The following is a 22,864-nucleotide window of genomic DNA, read 5'->3' on the forward strand; positions in this document are numbered from 1 at the left end:
CTGGCTGTTTTAGAATGTGAATGTTCATTTCTACCATTTAGGTCTACCACAATGAGAGTGTCTGAAAAGCCTGTTGGTGGAAGTCCAGGGTTAGATTTTCTTCGAGCTTAGGAAACGGAGTCTATCAGAGGTGTGGGGAGAAGCCCTATAAATTCTTATGCCTCTCTTGCCTTTGGTTAATTCTCCACCATTTTAGGACTTAAAACATGCATGTCGTAGAAGCTTCTGCTCTGCCCTGTCCCCCTACATGTAAACCTGGCTCCCTGAAAAGTTGAGGTGGACTCACGGCTCTGAGGTGGATTTGGTTTTTACTGAAGTAATTTGAATGCTGCATTTCTCTCCCACACCCTCTGGGTTGCACTCATGTTTGAGCTCTTCTCTCCAGATGTGAATCTCTTGGCCTTGCTCTGAAGCAGGTCAGCGGGAATTCTGTGGCCACTTTTGCATCCAGGATTTAGGTGTTTGGAAAATTGCCAGCTGTCACCAACTGCAGGACTGGAGGTAGCCTGCCCTCCAAGAAAGCCATGTGCCATGTTGCAAATGAGCTCTTATGCAGCAGAGGTAAGGAGCGCTCATTTGCAGAGTTGAGTCGGGCAGAGCCAGTGAAGGGATGAGGACCTGCTGGGTGACACAGCCGTTTCTCAGTGCCCTGTGGCCACACAGGTGGCTGCTGCCAGAGTAGAAAGCTGAGCTCCCAGCCTCTGTCCTCTGCTTGAGAGAGGAAGTGGCTGGAGCCTGTTCTCTGTGCATCTCACCTTGGGGCTTATTTGGTCTCTAGGGTCTTTTCTGTGTTTAATTATCCTTAGGATTTGGGGGCAGTGTGAAGGTAGAGTATGCCCTACCTCGGGGTATCTTGAGTAGCGTGGGATTAGTGCACAGTGCCAAAGCAGCTTTGCTGGGCTGTCTCCTGCTGCAGCGCGTAGAGCCTGTTCTGTTGTAGCACAAGCCTCTGGCCTGGGAGCTTCCCCAGGCCTCGCTAGCTCCAGAGCACTTGCTGCTTGCAAACGCAAGGGTATGGCCTATACAGCTGGTAGCGTGTGAGGCAGTTGGGGCTGGATTTGTTGTGCTGAGAAGTGGGGGTGGCGTTCAGGTAAAAGTGCCAGTGTTGAGCTGGGGCAGCCGAAGGCGCCTCGCTAGCTCTGTTCTCTGTGTGCTGAGGAGGAGGATGGTGCCGTGACAAGCTGGGGCAAAGCAGCCTCCGACTGGCACTGACCCTGACCTGGCAAGGGAGTGGACTGACCCCTTTCTCTAGGAGCAACCCCTGTGGAAACCTCTCCAGAATCAGAGCCTGGGAAGACCTCCCAGGGACTCTGCAGGCTGGAGAAGTCCTTTGGTCCCTACAGACATAAACAGTCAGAATAGGCACCCCTCAGCCTCTGCTGAGATGTTGGTTTGCTGTGCTCATTTCTTGCTATGTTTGTCTTAATGGAAGTAGGCACATTTCATCATTTCTCTGTTAGTTGTTCTTGCAAGTGCTTTTAAAACACTGTATCTGCTGGACTATTTAAAAGCATTTTTTCCCTCAATAACTCTTCCCCTTCATGGGGTTTAGTTCATTTGCATTGGGAATCTTCAATCATGTGGAAATCTTCAAATAGGTAGAAATCAGTTTAGTAGATGCAGTGTTAGCCAGTGGGACACACCTAGGTAACCCTGGCTGAGGGGGGATCCGTGTTTCTGTCTCACAGAATCAAAGCAAAAAGGACGGCAATAGTAGTGCCTCCAAAACATGCTTGAAGCCAATTCAGGGAAATGGAAACAGGTGCCACGAAGCAGCAGCTCAGCAAGAATGTCAGAGGCACTTCAGGTGCCATTAGCTATTTCATCTAATAAGCTCCCCTGAGATACCTCCCTTTCTACTGCTTTGCTTTCTCACCTGATACCGGCCCATAGTTCCACAGTGGCCAAGAGAATGGTTATTCATCTCCTAAGCAGAGGCCCTGACTAAGTAAGTAGTGACTCTGTGATGCAAAGGAATATGTTTGTTCAGCTACTCTTTCTTAAGAGACCAGACACAGGAAAACCTGTAAGGAGTTTACAAAGGCTGCTCTCTGTCAACCCATTCTTCAGAAAGAGGAGCGGGCTGTGGAGGAGGGTGGTGCGGGGCCGCCCTCCCTGGCTGCAGGAAGCAGTGGGGGGAATGTGCTGCCTGGGCCAGCCTGAGGGGCGAGTACAGCTCTGGGGCAGTAAATGCTGCCCTTGGGGCTGACTGAATGGTCGTCTCCTGCTGAGGCCTCCATTGAGTTCAGCTTTGCTCTGTATTCAGAGTGCTGGTGGGCACTTCCCCCTCTGCTGTCTCATCAATATGTCAGCCATCAAGGCATAAAGAGATCAATATTCATTGTGCAGAATGGCTTCCAGTGTTGTGGAAGGTGACAGTGTTGCTGTGATACGAATGCAGAGGAGGATGGGGAGATGTGTGTGGGTGTCATTAGGGCCAATTCATTTATCGGAATGAATCTCCTGAGTGTATCAACAAAACTAATGCCAGTGTCCTTCTCAGGAGTGTTATATCTCCATAAAACATTGCAAGGAGTCAAATGTCCTGGTGTTATTGCCCTCGGAGTCATCTCTGCTCCCCTGTGGCTGGCTGAATGGTGTAAAGGACACACTGCTCCCATTGGGGTCACTTCACTCCAAGCCTGAATGCTGAGCAGAGCAAGCACATAGTTCTTTCTAAGACTGTCTTATGGAAACCTCCATGGGAGTGACTTACAGGGTCGTGTGGGAATTGCTTAACTCCCTCCTGGAAACTCAACTGTGGCAAAGCCGAAGGTTCATGGCTCACCAGAGCAGGGAGCCAGCGAGTCCCACACAGCTGACCCCACACCTAACTGGTGGGCTTAGTGCTGCAAAGGAGAAAAGTCCCACTTGGGCTCAGGTTACAAGTACTGACCAGAAGGGATCATGGCCAGCTCTGGTTTCCTTTGCTCTGCTGAGCCTCTTAAATAGATGCAATTGAGAATATGCTGTATGCAGGAGTCTGTCTGGTAAAGAGAGCGCAACGCTCTCACCAGGCTCTGTGTGGTGGGATGGGAATGGCACCAAAGGGGTATTCCTCATCTTTTGAGGTGATGCTGCTCAGTTCAGGTGGGTGCTGGAGTCTTGACCTGGCCAGGCCAGAATTCGTTCCTGGCAGACCTCATCCTGGCACTCTTCTCAGCACTGCTATGAGTGATGCATTGCCCCTTCCGACCTGCCTGCAGGCCCTAGGCACATTGCTGAGGCTTTACCTAGCCAGATGACATCAGCCATCTGTGTTGTACACAGCCTGAAAAAGATGAATGCGCTTTCTAATAACTCTCTTGCCTTCCCATTCAGTTCTCAGCCCATAAAGTGAGATTTGCTGCTGTCCATGTTCTTCATTATCCTTATTCATACTTATTTCAGGGTGTGGAATCTGGTAATAGAAATATTTCCTTGGGTTAGCCTCAGAAAATTGCATCAGATAGTTCAGCTTTGCTTGACAACCCATTAATACTAGGGGTAATTCCTTTGCCCTGGACAGTACACTCTATGGGCACATCTGGGACATGTGGTAATGTTACATGTTAATTATTTACTATGACCAGAAAGGAAGTTTGCATCATGTTCTGGGTAATAGATTTATGGTGCTTCCTGCTGGGCTTTGTATTGTTGATACAGTGAAGCCATTACAACAATAGCAACCACACCGGGGGGGTGTGTGTGTGTGTGTGGGTGGAAATAATTCTAGAAAAAAATTGCATTAGGTAGAAATGACTGCTGAGAATTTATTTCTGGCTGGTCTCAAAGCATCTTCACATCCTGAGGAATAAGCTGCTGGAGTACATCTTGAATATAATGAGTAAACAATAGTAAGAAAGTGTGAGAATGTCAGGTATATCTACGTCCAGATGTCCGAGTGCTTGTCATGAGCAGAACTCTGTCTTTAGAGGGTTTTCCATGAAGAAGAACGTCCTTCTTGCCTTTCTTACCTGTCTAACGTGGAGCAAAGCTCAGCTGTGAATTTGTGTGGTGAAGGGATACTGACTTACAGGTGTGTCACTCTGGCTGTATATGCTGTCCCACAGTAACATGCACTTCTCCCCACTCGAGTGCCAAAAGCATGCACCTCAGGAAGAGACAGCTCTGCTGTCTGCATCAAGAGTTGTTGCAACTTGGCTGCATGAACAGGAATGTGAGTGACTAGCTAGCAAAGCTGACATGTCTTCTCTGTGGTGAGATGGGGCTGGCACTTTCAGGACCAGCATAAGACATTTATGACAGGTGGCTATTACCTCCAACATCTTTCCCTCATCAGCTGCCTCCCTCTGTCTTGCTGAACTGGAAACACAGAGTATTTATTGACTCCCAGCTCTCTGATCTGGTTATTATAAATCTCTGCCCTTGGAGGTCACTGCCCCTCAATTACGAGAACCTGAGCTTGCTGATTCCCAGAACTGCTCTGCAGCTATCGATCTGTTGCACTGACTTGACAAACCCGAGCGAAACATGGAGCGAAAATTTCATCTAAACATGAACTAGCTCACTGAATTCGCTTTCTGGAAGGGAGGTTGGCTGGGCAGAGAGTAGCCCAATGAATATTGGATAAATGAAAAATCCTTGGGAATGCTACAGATTGAGATACCAAATAAAAGCAAGCTGCGAGTCTCATTCATTAGAAACACAGTGTTGCAGCAGGGTACAACCTGCAGCTACATTTTTGTCTCCAGAAGGTGTAAATCCTTCCTGCAGGAGGCTCCTGCCTCTCCTGAGGAAGGTGCAGTGTGAAAGGGCTCCTCCACTTCAGGGCAATTCCTGTCCTTGCTGTAGCCTTCACTGAGGCCCACGTGGGTGGCTGTGTCCTGGCAGGGCGCTCTCAGCTCTGCCGCCTGGGGCAGGGTGCCTCTCTCATTGCTAGGTGCCCTGTGCTGCCCTGATTGAGTTACCAGCTCAGCAGTGGTACCACACTCGCTTTCCTAGCACACAACGTGGAAGTGCCACTGCTCAAGACAGAGAGGAAGTTCAGGGAAAAGCTAATTAAAACCATGGAGCCTGGCTCAGTGGCTAGCGTGCTGTCAGTGTGGGAGCATGGGCAATGTTCTCGGCAGCTGCGGAGACCGGTTCCCCTGACACCAGGTGCAGCTGGAGGTTACGTATTTCACTGTGATCTTTCAGTCGTGGTTGTATGGCTGGTTGTGAGGATGTCAAGGAAGTGAGGTGCTCATTTCTTGAACTTCACCAAAATTCAGAAGCAAACATGCATCCCTGAACTCTCTGGATCAGCTACCCAAAGCTGCAAGCTGGTGCCAAGGACATGGGCAAAGCAAGCTGAGAAGGCAAGGAAGGACTAGCCAGGGGCTGAATGAAGGTGTACTGGCCAAAGGCATAGACCAATTTATTAATTATAGTATTTTTACACTCTTAAATAGTAAAGGCAGCTTATATGAATGGAAGGGTTCCCCTTCACCCTCACTTCTGGGACACCAGAGGAAGTGCGCTTGCCACATGTGAGCAGGACAAGGCAGGAGGGCCAAGAGCTGCCAGAACACCAAGACTGTGGACCACAGAGGGCACGCAAAGGCAACAGCAGAGCAGAGTGCTCGTGGTATTGGGCCTCTCCTCAGGCAGGGAGAACTGCCTTTCCTGGCCCTCATGCCCAGGGATACATCTGGGAGGGTTGGCATTAGCTATGCAGGGGAGAATCATGGACAAAATCAGGCTTTCAACCAATATATAGAATTTCCTCTACAGGCTACCACATTGGCAACATGGGTGATGCTTTGTATTCAGCAGCTGGAACACCAGTTTGAAGCAGAAGGAAACAGGCTTTTTCTGTATAGGTACACACTGTACTGCTCCTTGTCTAACTGGGCATATGGTTGGAGCTGCTAAATAAAAAGTGAGGCACCTCTCAATGAGGATGTGGTGCCCATTATAATTGTTCACTATTGTGGAAAAACAAAGTCTAGTTAAGTTGCATGTGCTGCATTGGGCTGCTGATATAGCTGCCTTTCCAACATGCCAGGATTTCCCTCAAACATCCAACATCTGTGGAGGTTAAGTCTAAATGCAGATATTAAGAACTACATATGGTTTACCTTACTTTGCAAAGCATTTGCTTAACACATGCCACCACGTTCTTTTCTTGCCTCAGGTGATTTTTTTATAGCTGAGCCCAGGATGGGCACACTCAAGAGCCTGACAGGTCTTCAAAGACCCTGAGGATGCTTGTTGAAGCTGTTCAGTTTGGAAAAGCCACAACACTACAATGAACTGGTGGCTCAGGCCTTGCTGCCTCCTGCAGTCCCTCTACCTGAAGGCAACATTGACTTTGACCTGTGCCCCAGACCACTGCAATCAGGCAGCTCTGTAGCTTTCCTAAATTGTACATTGTGCCATGTATTCCAGGACTGCTCTAATCCTGGCCAGTGCCTCCAGCTGTCTTGCCCAGACAGAGTGCCTAAATATCAGATAGCCCTGGCATGAAGCCATGAAGTTAGGAGCGAGGAGGTGAGAAGGCAGGAGCATGCACATACAAGACAACAAGTATTCCCCATTCCTACAACACAGTTCACAGAGAAGGCATATGATCTGTGACCACTGTGTTCCAGCCATTCTGACAAGAAGGCAAGCCTGGCCTTGCAGAGGTGAGTCCATGTGGGTCAGAGCCATCCCTTGCTGAGGGCAGGTTATACAGAAGTTCAGTATATGTACTGGAGGAATGGAGTAAACAGCAGCATTGCAGCATCCTCATATCTGAAAAAAAAAGGCCAGTAGGAAAGCACCTCCTCCCTTGCCAAAGAGAGGGACTGCGACAGGCTCGTTTGTTCTGGCTGAAGGCAGCAATTACCCGCTATGCTGCTGAAGCTCCGCTCCTTGGAAGATGTCTGCATCGCTGAGAATGAGTCCCATCCTGACAAATATGGAGGTCTTATCACAAGCACACAAGAGCCCTGTCAACTGCCAGGTGATTATCCACACGTGTACCTAAACACTCTTCCTGACCAAAACAGGTATTCATAGTTTAGTGCTGGCCTGGAAGAATGCTTATACTGATTGAATACTACCCAGACATTTCCTTATATACACAAGCAAGGGTATACACAGTGTGCTCCCAGCAATGCTAGTACGTGTAGCCTTTGCTGTAAAGCTGTGGAGGGAGGCTCCTATGGTCTGGCAGGTAAGTGGCATTCTCATCCAGGTGAGAAAGAGGCACTGTGTCCTCCTCACTGATCTGCCGGTCAAACTCTGCCTTCAGAGTTGGCCGCTGATTATCAGGGAAGGCCAGAGAGAACAAGGCTTCAGGCTCACACACAAACTTGTACACGTAGCGCTCACCAGCCACCTGCGGGAAAGACACGAGGTGAATGCTCCTGGCACACAGGCAGCACTAGGTAATAATCCTCAGCAGCGGAGAAGGCTTGCAAAAACATCTGGCTGCTCTAGTCCATTGCCCTGAGACAGGTCAGAGTTATCAGCTTCTCCTTGTGCTGTCCTCCTGCTTCTCTGTTGCTCTGGTCTCCCCTGGAACGGCTCCTGGGAAATGGGATGCTGCCAGCTGACTCTTTGTCTGGGTAGCAACAGCATCAACAATCCCTGACCAGCCTGTACTGTGACATTATTACACTCACAGTGATCCTCTCCAGTGCCCTACCACATAGGATCAGCCCTCAGGCAGCCTTTCTCCTGTCAACAGCCAGTCTAGACTTATTACATGTCCTTGCAGCTGCATAAATTCCAACTCTCCTGCGTGCAGACATACACAAAAAAAGAAAGCAATCATGATTCCTCTTTGTTTCATTTCCCATATGTTGCCTAGATTCAGCTCCTTCACATCTTCACAACTGCAAAGAAAAGTGGGGGGGTGGGGGGCAAGCTCAGGGTGCCTTGCTAGCTCGAGTACATTCTGTACCTGTAAGACTTCCTGTTTCAAACAACAGAAACAGCACTAAAGGCATAAAAACTGTCTGCTTTGCAAACTGACCTTCTGCATGATGCCTTTCTCATAATAGTAGCGAAGGGATCGGCTCAGCTTGTCATAGTTCATGGCTGGACGGTTCTTTTGGATACCCCACAGCCTGGCTACCTGTAAAATAAAGCATCAAAGTGCATGAACGCCTGTGAACCCAACCCAAGGGCAAAAGAATATTATCCAGCAGATTCTCTTTTGAGGAATGGTACCACAACCATACAAGCATTTTCAACATTTAAGTAACAGACTCAAATGGTAATTATTTAGCAGCTTTTCAACAAGAATAGAACTCAAACTGAAGCACCCTACATCAGAGAGGCATTCTCCTTGCCACTACAGAGCTCATCTGCTGTCACCACTTCTCTTCACTCTCCAGTGCTCTGAGAGCTTGAGGATGCTAAAGGGCTGCCTCAGCCTATGCTACACTTTATCTTCAAAGATCACATGTTTACCAGGAGCTCAAGTATGAGAGAACACCCCCATTGGAAGACCCATGTGCCTGTCTTCCTCCTGCTATAGCATTTTCAGCTTTGTCCAGGAGACTCAGAAATCTGTTGTAAGCATATGTCAGCCCACCAAAACAACTCATCTGCACTGAAAGTGCCCATAAAGTTGATACATAGCAAGAACAGTGCTAAATGCAGCTCCAATTGGAGCAAGATATGAACAGACAACATATGTGGGACAGACACATGTCCCAGATATTGTCAGATATCAAAGGGGTTTTTTTGAACATGGCAGCATTAGAAATTACACCTTAGTTAGCATGATTTGGATATAAAAGTATATTTAGACTACGACATATTTTCTTCCAGATATTTATGAGATTTCTGCAATCAGCAGAAATGTCGGCCTCAAGTATGGAGCATGATAAGGTCACTGCAAGCTTGAGAGTGAAGTGCCTAGGGAAGTGGAGGCAGTGCGTAATTTGACTCACTGCATTGCTGAGACTCTAAACTTACAAGTAGCCTTTCTTAAACCTGATATTTGTGTCACCCAGGTGTTTTGACCCCTTCTAAAAACATTAACTCGCTGCAGGGTCTAGCAAGTACCACTGATAGGCAGGAGCCTTCGCGGGGCAGAGGAAAAGCCCCTTGGGAATTTGCAGCCTCAGAAACATTGGCCTCTCCTGAGCCTGTAGAGAAGCTAAATGGTTTCACCTCTTCTGGCTCAATGAGCTTGAACTCCATCCCTCTACCAGTCCAGGCAATGAAGTGGGAATTGGTCGGATCATCCAATAAAGCCACAAGAAATTGCCAGAGCTGGAGAGATCCCCGTCTCTGGTATGGAGGTCCTTCCCGGTACACTCCGGCTTCTTGCTTGATGTCTCCTGCTTGAGAAGAACAAACAAGGTGTTTTTAAGGGTAACAGTGCAAAAACAAAACCAAAAACCCCTGCATTTCACAAACATTTACCTGGAATATTTCAGTTCCCTTATAAAACAGAGTGGCCAATTCACCAGCAGCTCTTCCAAGAGGAGCTCTGATGAACCTCACAATTAAGCTACTTATGCTAGAAGGCCTGTTTGCTGCTAAAAAAGCTCAAGAAATGGGATACCAAAAAGCCAGGTATGAACTACAGCTAACACACCTGCAAGAACAGAGTGTAACAAACTATGTAGGTAGTGGTCAAGTGGCTGGCAAAGATGCTGGATAACCCTATCTTACACCCAAACTGCAAGCCATTCTTTCTCTGACCTTCAAATTTTTCTGGAACAACACAGACATCATCAGTAAAGGACCTCATCTGCTTGTCATAGCTGCAGCCTGAAAGAGAAAGCAAACTTACGCAGCCATAGGCAAAGACACGGTAGTGCTGGAGGGCAATGCAATGCAGGGAAAAGGCGGCTGACGTGGAATTTCTTACCTAATGTATCTTCTGTATTTGAATGGCTTGGATAAGTCTTAACATTTATGCACATGGAAGGACAGCCAGGAACATCTACAGAACAATTAACAAACTCATTGAATTAAAAAGCACAGGAGGCGGAATAATCTTGCTCTCAGAGCTGGATGGGTAAGCGCAGCTGTCGAAGCAACATCGTCTTAGGGCCCTCCAAAAGGATTAGTGGCAGACCAATAACTTTTTATGTCTTGGCCATCCCACCACAGCTTCGTTTTAATCATGCTTCCAATCATGAATTACACTAGAAAATTTTTGTGGTACTATCCCATGATGTCCTTCAGAGTAGCCGGAATAGCCAGTCAGTCACCTGTCAGTCGTCAGTCAGTCACCTCTTACTACAAAATCTTGGACAATACGCTACATTTGTATGACACCTCTCCCTCATCTTAGTTTAAGATAACTATGTGCTCTGATAATATTTTCACAAGTGAGAAGGCATTATCTTTTTCCAGGGGTATTATAATGAGGTTAATGAAGAGCAGCAGCATCTGAATGTTTACCACAGAAGTGTGTCTCAAATGTCACGTCAGATGTCTGAAGTCTCCCTGGCTTTTTCACATCATGATAGGGCATTCTCACAAACAGCTAAGAAAACATAAAGGAAAAAATAGACAGAGTTTGAAAACAAGCAGAAAGTCTTTTCACAATCTCTGTGCAGCCTATATTGTTGCCAGGGTACTGCAATTGATATCTTCTGTATCTTGTGTTTTCTGAATCCTGCATTTTCTGAACCAAATCTATTTTCCATCCACAGCTGAAATGGAAGCTGTAACTGGGAGCCTTGGAAAGATTTACCTTACAGTTCCTTCATACTTTGTGTATAGCCATGGCTTTCAGCAGACATTTTGCTGGTGCTAAGGGCAGAAGGGTACTCTGAGCTGACAGACTGTGTATTATTACAATTATAAACTATTCTCACAAAATGCATCCTTCTGGGTTTGCATGTTTTCTTCCCCTGCCTGGACAGAAGGACCCAGTGAAAGTGCAATTTCAGCATAGCCACAGTGGTGGATTCTATACCCCCATAGGTGCTTTTTATGTATGTATTTATTTCGCAAAAGGAAAGAATTCAAAATGTCCATTAAAACATCAGGAAACCAGAACTAACATTCCCTGTAGAATAGAGTATTGTGATGCCAGGGTAGCAAGTCTTTGCACTGATCTGCTGGAAAAATAAGATTTATCCCTTGTAGAAAAATAAGGATTACCTATTGATCGGGTATCTAGAGAGCTATTTTTGGAATTACAAACATTTTTCTCTTGTGATCCTCTGAAATTTCTGCTATCTGCTCTGTGTGCCCTGTTTCTATGGGAAGCAGCAGGCGGATGTTGACACTACAAGAGACATAGAGCAGCACTTGTACTTAGCAGTCAACCCAGATCCCGCTCTGTGCTTACGACCGTCCTTGGAACTGGCCGGTTTATTGTTACTCGCCCAAATCTCTTTAGACTGTTTTAGTTTTAGACTTTTAGATCTGTTTGTCAGAACAAAGCTGGTTTATCTTGCATGGTAAGCTCCAAAATGGGGTGTCAGCTCTCTGTGACCTGCTGCAGCAAGTTTCCGGTGTGTGTCAGCTCTTGGTGAGCGACCTCAGCAGTGAAAGCTTACACCCATCAGCTGGGCTGGGAGAGCTGCATCTTTGCCTCCATTTTGTGAACTTCTTCTGCCTCCAGTCAGGGAAAAGGCACAGGAGAGACAGTGTCATGAGCTGCAGCCCAGGGTTGTGCAGCGCAATCCCTGCACCCAGAGCAGCTTTCCCCTGCCAGTGCTTGGAGGTCCCCTCCTGCTGCAGAGATCCAAGACAATTTTTCTGTACAAGCTCTGATATATTTGATTCCTTCCTTTCTGCTGCCATTTACAGAACATTTCTCATATAATTTCTTCAAAGCTGACCTCAATTCTCTCCCTGTCTATGACCTACTGGCTCACACATCCCCCTGAATACAAAAACTCCCTGTGAAACTGGGAATGGCCTTTTTTCCGTTTGAGAGCCTCCCTAATGACTACTTATTCCCTTGGAAAAAAATGCATGCCATTAATCTAATTTGAATGGGTTTAACATAATCTCCTAGCTCCTATATCTTGTTAAAGCTTTCTACTACCTACCACAAAGTCCTTCTCAGAACATGGTATGGAAAGTGACTGTCCCAGCCTTCCCTTGGATGCAATAGACAGAACTGTTTGCATTTCCTGCTACACAGCCAGTTTCCCAGACCACAGACACTCCTGAAGATGAAGTAGGACCGTTTCAAAGCCCGTCACAGTGATGGTTGTTCACCCAGGAGGTTGCTCACCCCCACTCATACCTGGTTTATGCAGTCAGAAAAAGCTAGTTCCACCTACCTGAGTCATACACATAGTCCACCCGCTCCTGCTTGATCACCACAGCTGCTGGGTACTGATGGCTGCTGCCCACCTGGCTTGCTTGCTCATACCGTGGGTCGTGGTACTCCTGTTTGAAGCCCTGGTGAGGGTACTGGAGGCAGGGCTCAGGCATTTGGCACCGGTAGGCGACGGGGTCTTCCTGGGCCATGCCCTGAGAAGAGGTGAAGGAATGGCCCATCTCTACAGGTGGCTGGTACGCAGAGCTAGAAGAGAGGAGAGGACACGGGATGGCTGCTTTCTTGGTCCTCTGATCTCCGCCCTCGTGCAGGGCTGGTTGAGGGACAGAAACTTCCTCAGCTGGTTACTAGGGCTGTAGGAGCTGCACACATAGCTGGGGCAAGGAAGGGACCCCAATGAAAGACATTTCCAAGGGCAGCTACATAGCTCATCATTCGCAGAATCTGACAGGCTTAAGGTTATAGACTTCTTCAAACCCTAGACGCTAGTGGTGGGTCCCATGTACTCTGGATGGTGGAGATCCTGCTATTGCTGGAAACTGAGCGCTTTAATCTGGATGCTGCAGACCCTCCTCCCTGAATCACCAAGGAGGGCAATCCTTGCCAGTGGCTGCCTCCTCCTGGCAGTAGCTCACCTGTTTTCGCTGAGGAATCCACAGCTGGATGTGAGGTGGGGTGGCTCCGCAGAGGTCAGGAAGCTCCTGTCCTGTCTAGGGAACTGTTGGAGCGGTGACTGTATTTGGGTTCCTGGGTTGGGGGACTTGATTCCAACTTGTCTGTGTTGATCATAGGCACTGGGACAGTCAAAGAGATATTGGAGCATTACAGTTCTCCGAGAAGGACTTGTGGCAGCTCCTGGGGAGAACGTGTCACAGACACGCCGTCCCTCTCTGCAGCCTCTAGGCCAGAAAAGTCCCAGCACAAACTCCTTCCTTTCTGATGACTGGGTGCCCCCATGCACAATAGCAATAACCCTTCAAGCAGAAAACTGAAGATGGTGTCTGTACTGAAGAAGCCATACTATAACTCAGGCAAGTAGCTGGGACTGTGGGCAATGGTGTCAGGGAGCTCCTTGCAGGACAGATTTTGGAAAGCAAAGGGGAGAGAGAGGCATGTGACAGATGTCAAGACTGCTCTCAGCATCAGGACAGCTGAGGAACAGCACCAGGGAGAAAAAAAAAAAAAAAAAAAAAAGATAAGCCCAGATCTACTCTACACAACTCTGAGCCATCCAGTGCAATAAATGGGAGTCTGAGGAGGCTGCCATGAGCTGACCCACTGGTTAATTTGTACTGCAGCACATGTGCACTGCCCTTATCCAGCGGACAGAGTAGACCGTTGTCATAACACTTCATTATTAGATAACGCAGTAGCACTTGATTCGTAACAGCTCCTGTTCTCCCCTGTGTAAGCTGTGTTACCTGGCATAAAGGCACTGCTCGCCATTGTGGTACTGGAATGGCTGCTTATGGTTGCAGGACAGTGTGGGGTCCGAGGAGGGACACTGCGGCTCCTTTTTAATCTTAGCAGGAGGACTATGAAAAGCTACTGTGGGAGACAAATGAGAGATCAGGTTGACACTGTTCTTGGTTATGGAGAGATACTTTTATCAGCCAGTAAAAAGTCAGTTGTCCTTGTCCCCTTGTTCAGCTGGCTCTGAGAGAAACAGAATACCAATACACACAACCATTCACTGGACTTTCCTGAGCTCTGCCCTTGATTTAGTAAGGCTTGTAAGATACATCAACCTTAAAAGAGCAAATCTAAGGTAGCGTTAACACGCTCTGTGATAATCCAGAGCACTTTGACAAGGATTTAGAGTGAGTATTTTCTAAGCTGTTCAGCGCCAGGACAGACATTTTCTGTTACACCATAAGGAGGGGTAGCATACACACTATTTTTCAACACATAAAAGCAAAGTTTTGATTTGCATCATGCAAAATGCTCTTTCATTGACATACTTGATAAGCATGTCTCGTGAGTAGCATTACCATGTAGCACTGCATTGAAGTATAATGTACTCACATGATGCCACATTGTAGATTTCCTGATAGTATCGTTTGTTCTATAGGACAATAAATGTAAGTTTTTTTGTAGGCACAGCTGCAAAAGCTGAACGTTTTATGGCAGAAAATACTATTATACATATTGCATACTACTACAGGCTGCCACCAGGCTAACTTGCTCACAGGCACCTTACACAAGTAGCATTATCAGAAGCATCTAACCAATGTATACAGCTAAAATCCCTTTTCCAAAGGAACTGCATCAGTGTTAAAGCACAGTACAAAACAGAACTCTGACTTTGAAGTCCTTGTTTCACTATAACACACCTGAAGGGTCGAAGAGCAGCTTGCAGTCCTGTCAACAGCCTCCCTTTGAAGTATCTAGATTGTATCAGGTTTATACTTCAGCACTCAGGAAAAAGGCCAGGCCCTTCTATAGCATACTGTGATGCCTGGGTGGGAGGCTGCCATGCTGGCACTCAGCAGCTACCCGTGTAATTTCCAAATGCAGGTTTCCCTTTGTTGAATCTCTTCTACGTTAACAGCCAAACATCCCTGAATGTGGGATTGGGGGAAATCTTGTAACTGCTATGCTCATCCAAAACACCAGTGACAGTCCAGGTAAAAAAGTAAAACCGTTTCTTTTCATTTTTAGTGCATGGGTCTGTGGTCATGGCCTGATGCACACAAGGATGGATATTTCTGGGCTGGTTAGAATTTCATGAATAACAAATGTGGGTTGCAGTTTACAGCACCAGGAAATAGGATGTGGGTATTGTTACTTCTTGTGCTTGATTAAATCCAGTGGGGAGCAAAACTCCCTTCACTAGTTCCGCAGAAAAGCTTATCCTGTCTGAAGGACACGGTAAGCATCTTCTACCTTTTCCTCTGGGCTCTGCTGCTGCTGTTAGGAGGTTACTAACACTTAAGAAGGAAAGAAAAGTAACCCCAGAAAGGTACATAGGTCTAGGCTTGTTTTTTCAAACAAGGGAAAGATCTGCCCTCCAAATCAAAAGTGTAAGCTTTTAATAAGGCTAGCTCCAGTCCTTCTTCACTAGCTTACTCCCACCTCTTCAAGCTGACACAATCTGCTTACAAATCCTCGGGTGTTCAGAGCTTGATTACAGTTTTAAGGATGGAAAGTAATCCTTATCTGTTATCCTGACCTGTTAATACTTCATATTTTTGCTGAGTTTACTTCAGGGCTGATGTGAACTGTATGTGCACCAGCCATCCTCAAGACAGTTCTCCCTCACATAAAGGACTAATTGTCCCTTCAGAAGTGCTGCAGCAAGCAGCTATCAAAAGGGCTGGAGAAAGGGCTTCTGCTGTCTCTCCCAGCACAGGATGTTAAGGACACTTTCTATTGTCAACATCCCTCCTCAAAATTAATTTTCTCAGGAAGGAGGGCAGGAAAAAAAAAATCCCCAAACCTTATTCCTTTTGCCTGCCTCCAGTTTCATCCTGCACCAGAAAAGCCCACCTTTACTCTTTACATCACACCAGCACCCAAAGAGATCCAGCATGACAGAATCAATATAAATAAATAAATCCATGAGATACCACAGCCTCATGTTGTTTCTGGCTCCTACTCCTTCCCAGGGACAACTGGCTTCCACAGCCAGTCCTGGGGCTCCCAGCAATCACAGCAGAGGGGCCTGTTCACAAGCAGCTCTTGGCACTGTCCAAACTGATGGCAAGTGTGAGTGTGCTGACCCAGCAGGCCTACCCCATGCCTGGGACAGATTCAATATCCCAAGTGTGACACTCTTGCATCTGTGCAAACACCCCAGGCCAGGAGAAGGGTCAAAAGACAAAAGGGTCTTTCTATGCCTGGGGCATCCATTTCCCTTCAGTCTGCAGCAGCAGTTTTCAATGTATGGAGTAAACAGATATATAGAACCCATCTAAAAAAGCTGATGTGTCAGCAGTCTTGTGGGGAAAAAAAAAAAAATTAAAAAACCTGTTCTGTCCAGTACACTGAGCGCCACTGAAGTTTCAAGAAGCTAAATGTGCTAGGAGCAGCCAATTCTTTCCAGCTGGAACAGGCTATCGCGTTACAACTGCCTCTTTCATTCATTCAGAGTGAAACATGGGACGAGCCCTCTCCTCAGTTCTAGGTCAAAAAGAGGAAGAAACAAGATAATATGACTTAGCCAGCCCAGCTGTGCTGCATGGTCAAGTCCAGGCAAAGAAGGTAGACAAGAACAAGAAGTAAAAGTGCTTCATTTTAGTTTTCATGGGGAAAACTGCCCTGGGCAGAGAGGGCTATCGGCATAGGAAGGGCAACAAAGTTGACTGCACCAGCTTTAAACAGACATCTCTACTCTCAGTTAGCTGCCAGACATGTATATGCCCAGGGAATGGTGAGGCATCTTCTCGTAGCCTTGATATGCCTGTCAAAAGTCAGGCTCTGGGTTCCTGCAATTGCTTGCAACACAGAGCTATTCAGTCTATATTCACTTCAGGCATGTAGTCTTAGCCCAGCATCAGCTTCCAAATGAAACAGTGGCATGCTGTGAGGACCAGCTGAAGCAGGCCTCGTGTGAGAAAAGCAGAAAGAGCTGCTGGGCCATTGTGTGGAAGGTTCCTATTCGTACACTTGTGCCTGCGCAACATTCATCTCCTTTGCAAGACAAAGTGCTTTGACCAGTTCTCAGAGCAAACATTTGTGGTACAGTCTGTACACTCCTGTGCAAACACATGCAATCTGTTCTGTGGACAGTTCCTAAGAACAGACAGCAAGCAGGCTAGCGAGCATATCTCTTCAGGGATACTGTGCCCTCACGCTGTGGCAGGCAGCAGATAGGACCATCATCTCACAGAGGCCATGCTGGCAGCAGGTGCTCAGGCAGAGGCCACACAGATGAACAGAGCCCCAAAGAGCACCTGCAGGAGACACAGCACTCATAACTCCAGGTACAGTGCAATTCATTTTGCTTTAGGACATGTGACAGCACAAATTTTACCTTTGTTACAGTAATGCATTTTCTCACCTGTTCAGGGTTGCCTAATTATTCACACACACCAACTAAAATACACCTGTTGAAACCGTTTGCATAAGGGACTGTGGCAGTTACCACCACACAAAGATACTTTTGCATTGTCCAGATGTGAACAGTTAGCCTGTTCTTTTTGTCACCATCACAACACCACAGAAACAAAATGAGTACTTCAGCCTCAATGTCTGCATGTTGCATTTGCCTGTTTGTTTGGTTTAAGCATATCCTGCCCCTCTCCCCTGAGATGTGTGATCACCCCCATGCTACTTACAGTTTTCTGAATGAAAGTCAGGCACAAATTGCTCATCACTGTCTGGAACCTGAGCTGCCAGGGGAGGGAGGGAATGAGGGGGGGGGGGGGGCGGGGAGGAAGACAGAGAGGAGAATTAGATTTGGCACTTTGTATGGTATGATTAACAGTACTGCAGAAATAGGTCTATGCAGGAAAGATCTAAGCTTTATGCTGGGATGCACTTTAGTGACTAAGGATAATTTCCCTTTGAGATTAATGAATACAGTTCTGCCTGCAGATTTACCCGTTAATGGCCTGCCAGTTTCTTTCTCCCTTACCTTGGAACTAAGGACAACAGCAAGTTCATTAGTTCGGGGTTCACAGTTTTCGTTAGAAACATAACATGCAGGGACTTTTAAGCCTTTAGCATAGGAAAAACAACTACCAACTGAAAAATTTGTAAAGACTATGCCAAAGTGATGAACAGAACAGAAAACATCTATGCCTTCATACATAATCTTTTCAGTAGCTCCAGAAGCAGTGGATAGCTTGGCATGAGTGGAATAGGCTACAATTTGTAAATCAGCAGGAGAACATTTCAGAAGAAAAAAATAAAGTTTTGCGGTAGCAGGAGGGAGAAATGGTTAATGGTGCCTTGCACGTATGTGTGATTTCACAAATGGGAAATGGAAGAGGAAGCGCTGGCGTAGTCACAGAGGACCTGACAGCAAACAGCTGCTCTTTCCCCACAAATCAGTGCAGTAAAGCTTATTTCTAGGCATCTGCCTTGAGAACAGCATTGTTAATACACCTCCAAGAATAATAGAAAGGCCTAAAATATTTGAATATTGCAAAGATTGTCTAATAAAGACATCCGAAAATCTGCAGACCCTCATTTACCTTGGAACAGCCTACCTCACTGGAAGAAGAGGTTGCTGAATGCAGTAAGCAGCGAAATAGTTAACAGCATTAGCATCTCTGTGTTAAGAAGCTTCAGGCTTAATACCTCCTTTGGACAAGCTGGTGAGGCTCATGTGTGTTGTCTGCTGAAGCGAAAAGTCAGCAGCACACTTTATAAGTTGATGCCTCTTCATAACTGAGGGGGTCATATTTATCCTGATTTACATGAAAGACCGGACTTCGCAAAAGCTGTAAAGCCCACATGGATAGAGCTTTCCAAGTGAAGCAATAGAAGAGTCTTTCACTATGTACTTCATACTGTGTTTCATCACTTCCTGGAGTAAATACTTATTTTAAATTAAAACATAAAGTATCAGAATGCCTCTTGCTGTGATGCCTGTGAAAGATGTGGTTGGAAGCTGGTGTCTGGTGAAGACTGGCAGCTGTGCTGGCCGTTACAGCATCACTTGTGTGAATTCCTTATCTGGCTATATGTAGGTGCCTGCCTTTCCTGATCTCCAGCTTAGATCGTTCTGTTCATGGATCACCTATCACAATGTGGCCCTAGCCCATGTTTGAGTTGCATTGAAGCCATTGCAAAATATATAACAAAACAACGAAATGGCACAGGGGAAGAAAAAGAATTTTATTGTGCTTCTTCATCTAGTTTGACTCAGTAAGGGGCACAAGTGTGTCCTTGAGAGATTATTCCAACAAATACAAAATTAAGTGTTATAATAGTCCATAGTGCTATTGTACTAAAATTCCTGTGTTGAAACAGTGTGTATACAATTAGTGCTTTGCTGATTTCACCGAGGAACCAGCTCCACATAGTCGCCTCTAGCTTCTGCTTCCCTTACTTGCTGAGAAAAGCTTTAATCAACATTGCCCTCACATTCACAGAGGAAACAATTCATTCAGATTGTCCAACTGCAAATACAGTTGTGCATGCAGTCCCATTCTACGAGATGGTTTGTGCCTATCTTTCCTTTGCCAGAGCTACATAAGGAAGACAGAACAGTGCTCCTGGACAGCCTGCTCACAGTTTAGAACATATAGTTTTGTTGAAGCACATCTCACAGTCACATCTGTAAGCAGTAGACACCAAAGTGATCCAATCTGGCTTTCTTCCCAATGGCAGCATCTATATTTATTTACAGGTGCCTTTGCATTCTCCCCTACCACAGAAAGAAAAGGTGTTAAGGGAGCAAGAGAGGCACGCCATCCTCACGTCAGGAACACATTACTAATCAGAATTTAGCCCATATTTTAACATGCAGCTATTTTTTCTCCACTACTTAGAGCCTAGCTCAGATACGGCCTCAGTCTACCTCCTGAGCAGTCCTCCGTTACCCAGAGATAGTCACTAATGTGATAAATTCAGGTCCAACAAAGAGCTAAGCTGAAGAACTGTGCCCTGGGAGAAGCTGTGGGGACAACCTTAACCATAGCACATGTCAAGTTAGAATATTTTATTACTTCTAACTCCTACTTTTATGTCCCTTTTACTGCAGGAAAGGGAGAGCTTGCAGCAGATTGTTATTTCACAAAATCTCTCACAAACTATTGCTGAAAGAAACGTTGCTGCTAGTACGTAACAGACAAACCTAGAGGTTTTTTTACTGCATGCAGCCTCACTGCTGGACACACAGCTACAGTCCTGTGCTAGAAGGCTAAAGTGCCAGTTGCCAGAGAAAAATTGAAAATTTTGTATTCATTATCTACTGTATATAGTTGCAATACAGATAGACATCTTCTTGTTCTCCCCAAACCAGAGTCTATACTTAAAATAACTGGGATACCTAATCAGACATTTAAAGTCCAACCCCAGGCTTATTTTAGTCACTCATACTGCATGCATCAACACGTGCCTCACCATCTCCCGCACTGCTTTCAAGGTCTGGGGCACCATAACTAAAGCTTTCTGACCAAGGATTCAGAAAGTGCATCTCTCTCCTACTTGACATCAGCACAACTTTTCTCTAAGGATTTCTTTTTTTTGTTTCTCTGAATACCAAGTCACTTTTATAAATTATTTGACTTGAAATCAGTTCCACACAGCTATCAACTGCCAGCTTCACACCATTGCATTCTAACAGATTCTGGTAAAAATGCATTGTTTAGGTAAGTACTGAAGTTTTCAGTTATGTACAACACTTTAATGAAAAGAAAATTGTTTTCACCATTCAGGAAAATAACTTTACATACTGGTGAATACAGAAAAAGCTCCCGATAATTCGCTTCACAGGCCAGCTTTTCTTGTTAAAAGTCTGGAAACAGGAGTCACCGTGGGAGAAGGTAGTTCCCCATATATGCGGTCTAAAATCATAAGCTAGAATAGCAAAAGATGCATTGAATCTCCCAAAGTTTTCACTTGAACTCTGACTAAATGCTATGAGCTATACAAAAAAAAAAGATACCTGCCTATATTCTAAGAACATGGGTTTGCATTATTATTTACTAATCATAATAGCAGATTACCTCTTTCTATAGCGTGCTATGAGACCAAACTTCCCTTCACCCCAGGGTACTTACGAATTCATTCTACAAACACATTTAAAAAGATTCTGTGCCAATTCTTTAGATTAGTGGGCTAAAAATACTATCAAACATTAGAAAGCCTAAAATTGAGAGTCTGCCAGAAATCAGTTCTGAGGCAAACTAGTCTTATTGGTAGCTCAAGATTTTTCAAGATTTAAGGGAAACCAGCCTCAAGCATGTGTGCACATTCAGCAGATCTATTAGATGACCAACAATTAAAATCTACTTTTCTGCTCCGATGTAAGTTAAGTGAGTGTTTCAGTCCTGGAAGAGCCTCCAGGTAATTCCTTTTGCATCTCTATAGTCCTCACACTCCTAAACACTGTCCGATCAATGTAATTTCATTTCAGTTTGAAATGAACATAAAACATTTGATTTTTTTTTTCCCTTAACAATCTTGTTTAATTGGCAAATACTTTTTCGGAGGCTTAAAAACCCTCAAAAACCCCTGTTTGACAGGATTGCCCTTCACTTGTCATAATATTCGGGGGAATAACCCTGGTCAAAACACCATGAATATTTTTATATTATTTTTGTTAAATATTTGTTAAGTACCTATATCCTAGTAAATACTCTTCTGTTTACCAAGAGTCTGCACTTGAGGATATGTTTTGAAATTTCTAGAAAATGGATAATTTATAGTATTGGAATTAGAGCAAATTCACTATACTGTTTAAAATTAGTTTCACTTGGAATTAATGGGACTCCCCGGGATTTGAAGCTTTCTCTTCCTTGAGGTCAAAAGGCAAAACAATTTAGACACCAAACTGAACAGTGTGTTAATTCCAGGAAGGTCCCTTCAAAGATTCATCTTCAACAAGGAAAAAAAAAAAAAAAAAAAAAAAAAAAGTTAAGAGAAGCATTTTGTTCCCCAAAGTAAAAGAATAGTTTATTGTTTGTTTAAGAAAATATCAACGTTCTGGCAAGTAGCAAAGATAAGTGACAAATCAGCATCAAATCGAACCAGTTACAAGTAGCCTGAAAAGAAAATTGTAAAGTGGGAAAGTGGGCCAACCGCCAAGTTCCATTCATAGGCAAATACCCAGCACAATAGTGCGATTCATGCATCTTCATTTACACAGGACAGAGGTTGGCAAGTCTGAAACAAACACTTAATGCTGGCAGCCAGGCGAACAGAGCAAAGGAGCAGTACAAACAGCAAAAGGCGAATAACCGAGAGACGAACGAAACAAAACGGAGCAAGGGGAAGGAGCCTACCTTCCGCCAGCCAAGTCTCCTGGAGCTGGCTCAAGTCCTGGAAGAGGTCTGCAGGAAAAGTGAGGGGTTTCCTCAGCGGAGCGCTGGGGAGGGACAGCAGGATGCTCCAGCGCCGGAGACGCCGGGCGGAACGGGGCGTTGGGGGCGGAGGCGCCGGGGGAGGACCTGCTCCCTGCCCAGAAGCCTTCGCCGTCCCCATCCAACCCTTCATCCCCCAACCCCCCCTCACCTTCCGAGTCCTGCTCCGGCGGCCAGCCCGGGTCCCCCGGACTCTTCCCAGCGCCCATCAGAGCTCCGTCACCGGGAGCCGCCGGCCCCGGAGGCTGCTGCGGAAGGAGCGGATCAGCGCGGGGGCCCTGACCGGAGGGGGCCCCAGCCCGGAGTCCCCCCCGTCACCCCGGCAGAGCCGCCGCTCACCTGTGGGAAGGTGAACGGCACCTGCTGATCCAGGTACTCCTTCATCCTGCCGCCCGGGGGCCACCTCCGCGGGCGCGGGGCTGCCGGCCCTCGGCGGGCGCCTGGGGAAGGCACAGGGGAAGGCACAGGGGAAGGCGGGCGGCGGGCCGGGCCGGCCCCCGCCTGCCCGGGTCAGCGGCGGCAGCGGGCGGGTAGCGCGACCGGCCCGGCTCCCCGGCGCTGCCGCCGCCGCCGCCCGCGAGAGGCGGCGATCGCGCAGCAGCTGCCGGAGTTCGGGGCGCGAGGCGGCCGCCAGCTGCCGGCAGGGACGAGCCCCCCGGCCCGGCGGGTGTCTGCGTCCCCCCCCCCCCCCGCCCCCGGCGGC

At 46.5% G+C, this 22,864-nt stretch overlaps 1 protein-coding gene across 1 annotated transcript; it reads right to left on the reverse strand.

The window, feature by feature from the left end:
* Positions 1-7,087: 7,087 nt before the first annotated feature.
* ETV4 (ETS variant transcription factor 4) lies at positions 7,088-22,545 on the reverse strand. Its single transcript, XM_086477919.1, has 12 exons — positions 22,501-22,545; positions 22,313-22,409; positions 22,084-22,131; positions 17,464-17,517; positions 13,606-13,732; positions 12,820-12,978; positions 12,186-12,430; positions 9,803-9,877; positions 9,634-9,702; positions 9,097-9,269; positions 7,949-8,050; positions 7,088-7,309 (listed from the first exon to the last, which is right to left on the reverse strand). Exons 1-12 carry the CDS (start codon positions 22,543-22,545, stop codon positions 7,088-7,090), a joined length of 1,416 nt encoding a protein of 471 aa, XP_086334045.1.
* Between the last annotated feature and the right edge of the window lie 319 nt (positions 22,546-22,864).

Source organism: Leptosomus discolor, chromosome 25 (assembly GCF_034619465.1).
Source record: "Leptosomus discolor isolate bLepDis1 chromosome 25, bLepDis1.hap2, whole genome shotgun sequence".
NCBI classification, from domain to species: domain Eukaryota; kingdom Metazoa; phylum Chordata; class Aves; order Leptosomiformes; family Leptosomidae; genus Leptosomus; species Leptosomus discolor.

What these genes read in the sequence shown, in the direction of transcription:
- ETV4 (XM_086477919.1), bottom strand. Translation starts at nt 22,545, where the DNA reads ATGAAGGAGTACCTGGATCAGCAGGTGCCGTTCACCTTCCCACAG. An exon ending in TGACTTTCATTCAGAAAACT is followed by an intron (nt 13,733 to 17,463) that starts GTAAGTAGCATG and finishes TGTCTCCCACAG; the next exon opens with TAGCTTTTCATAGTCCTCCT. An exon ending in AGCTCATTGAGCCAGAAGAG is followed by an intron (nt 8,051 to 9,096) that starts GTGAAACCATTT and finishes TTTATTTTACAG; the next exon opens with GTAGCCAGGCTGTGGGGTAT.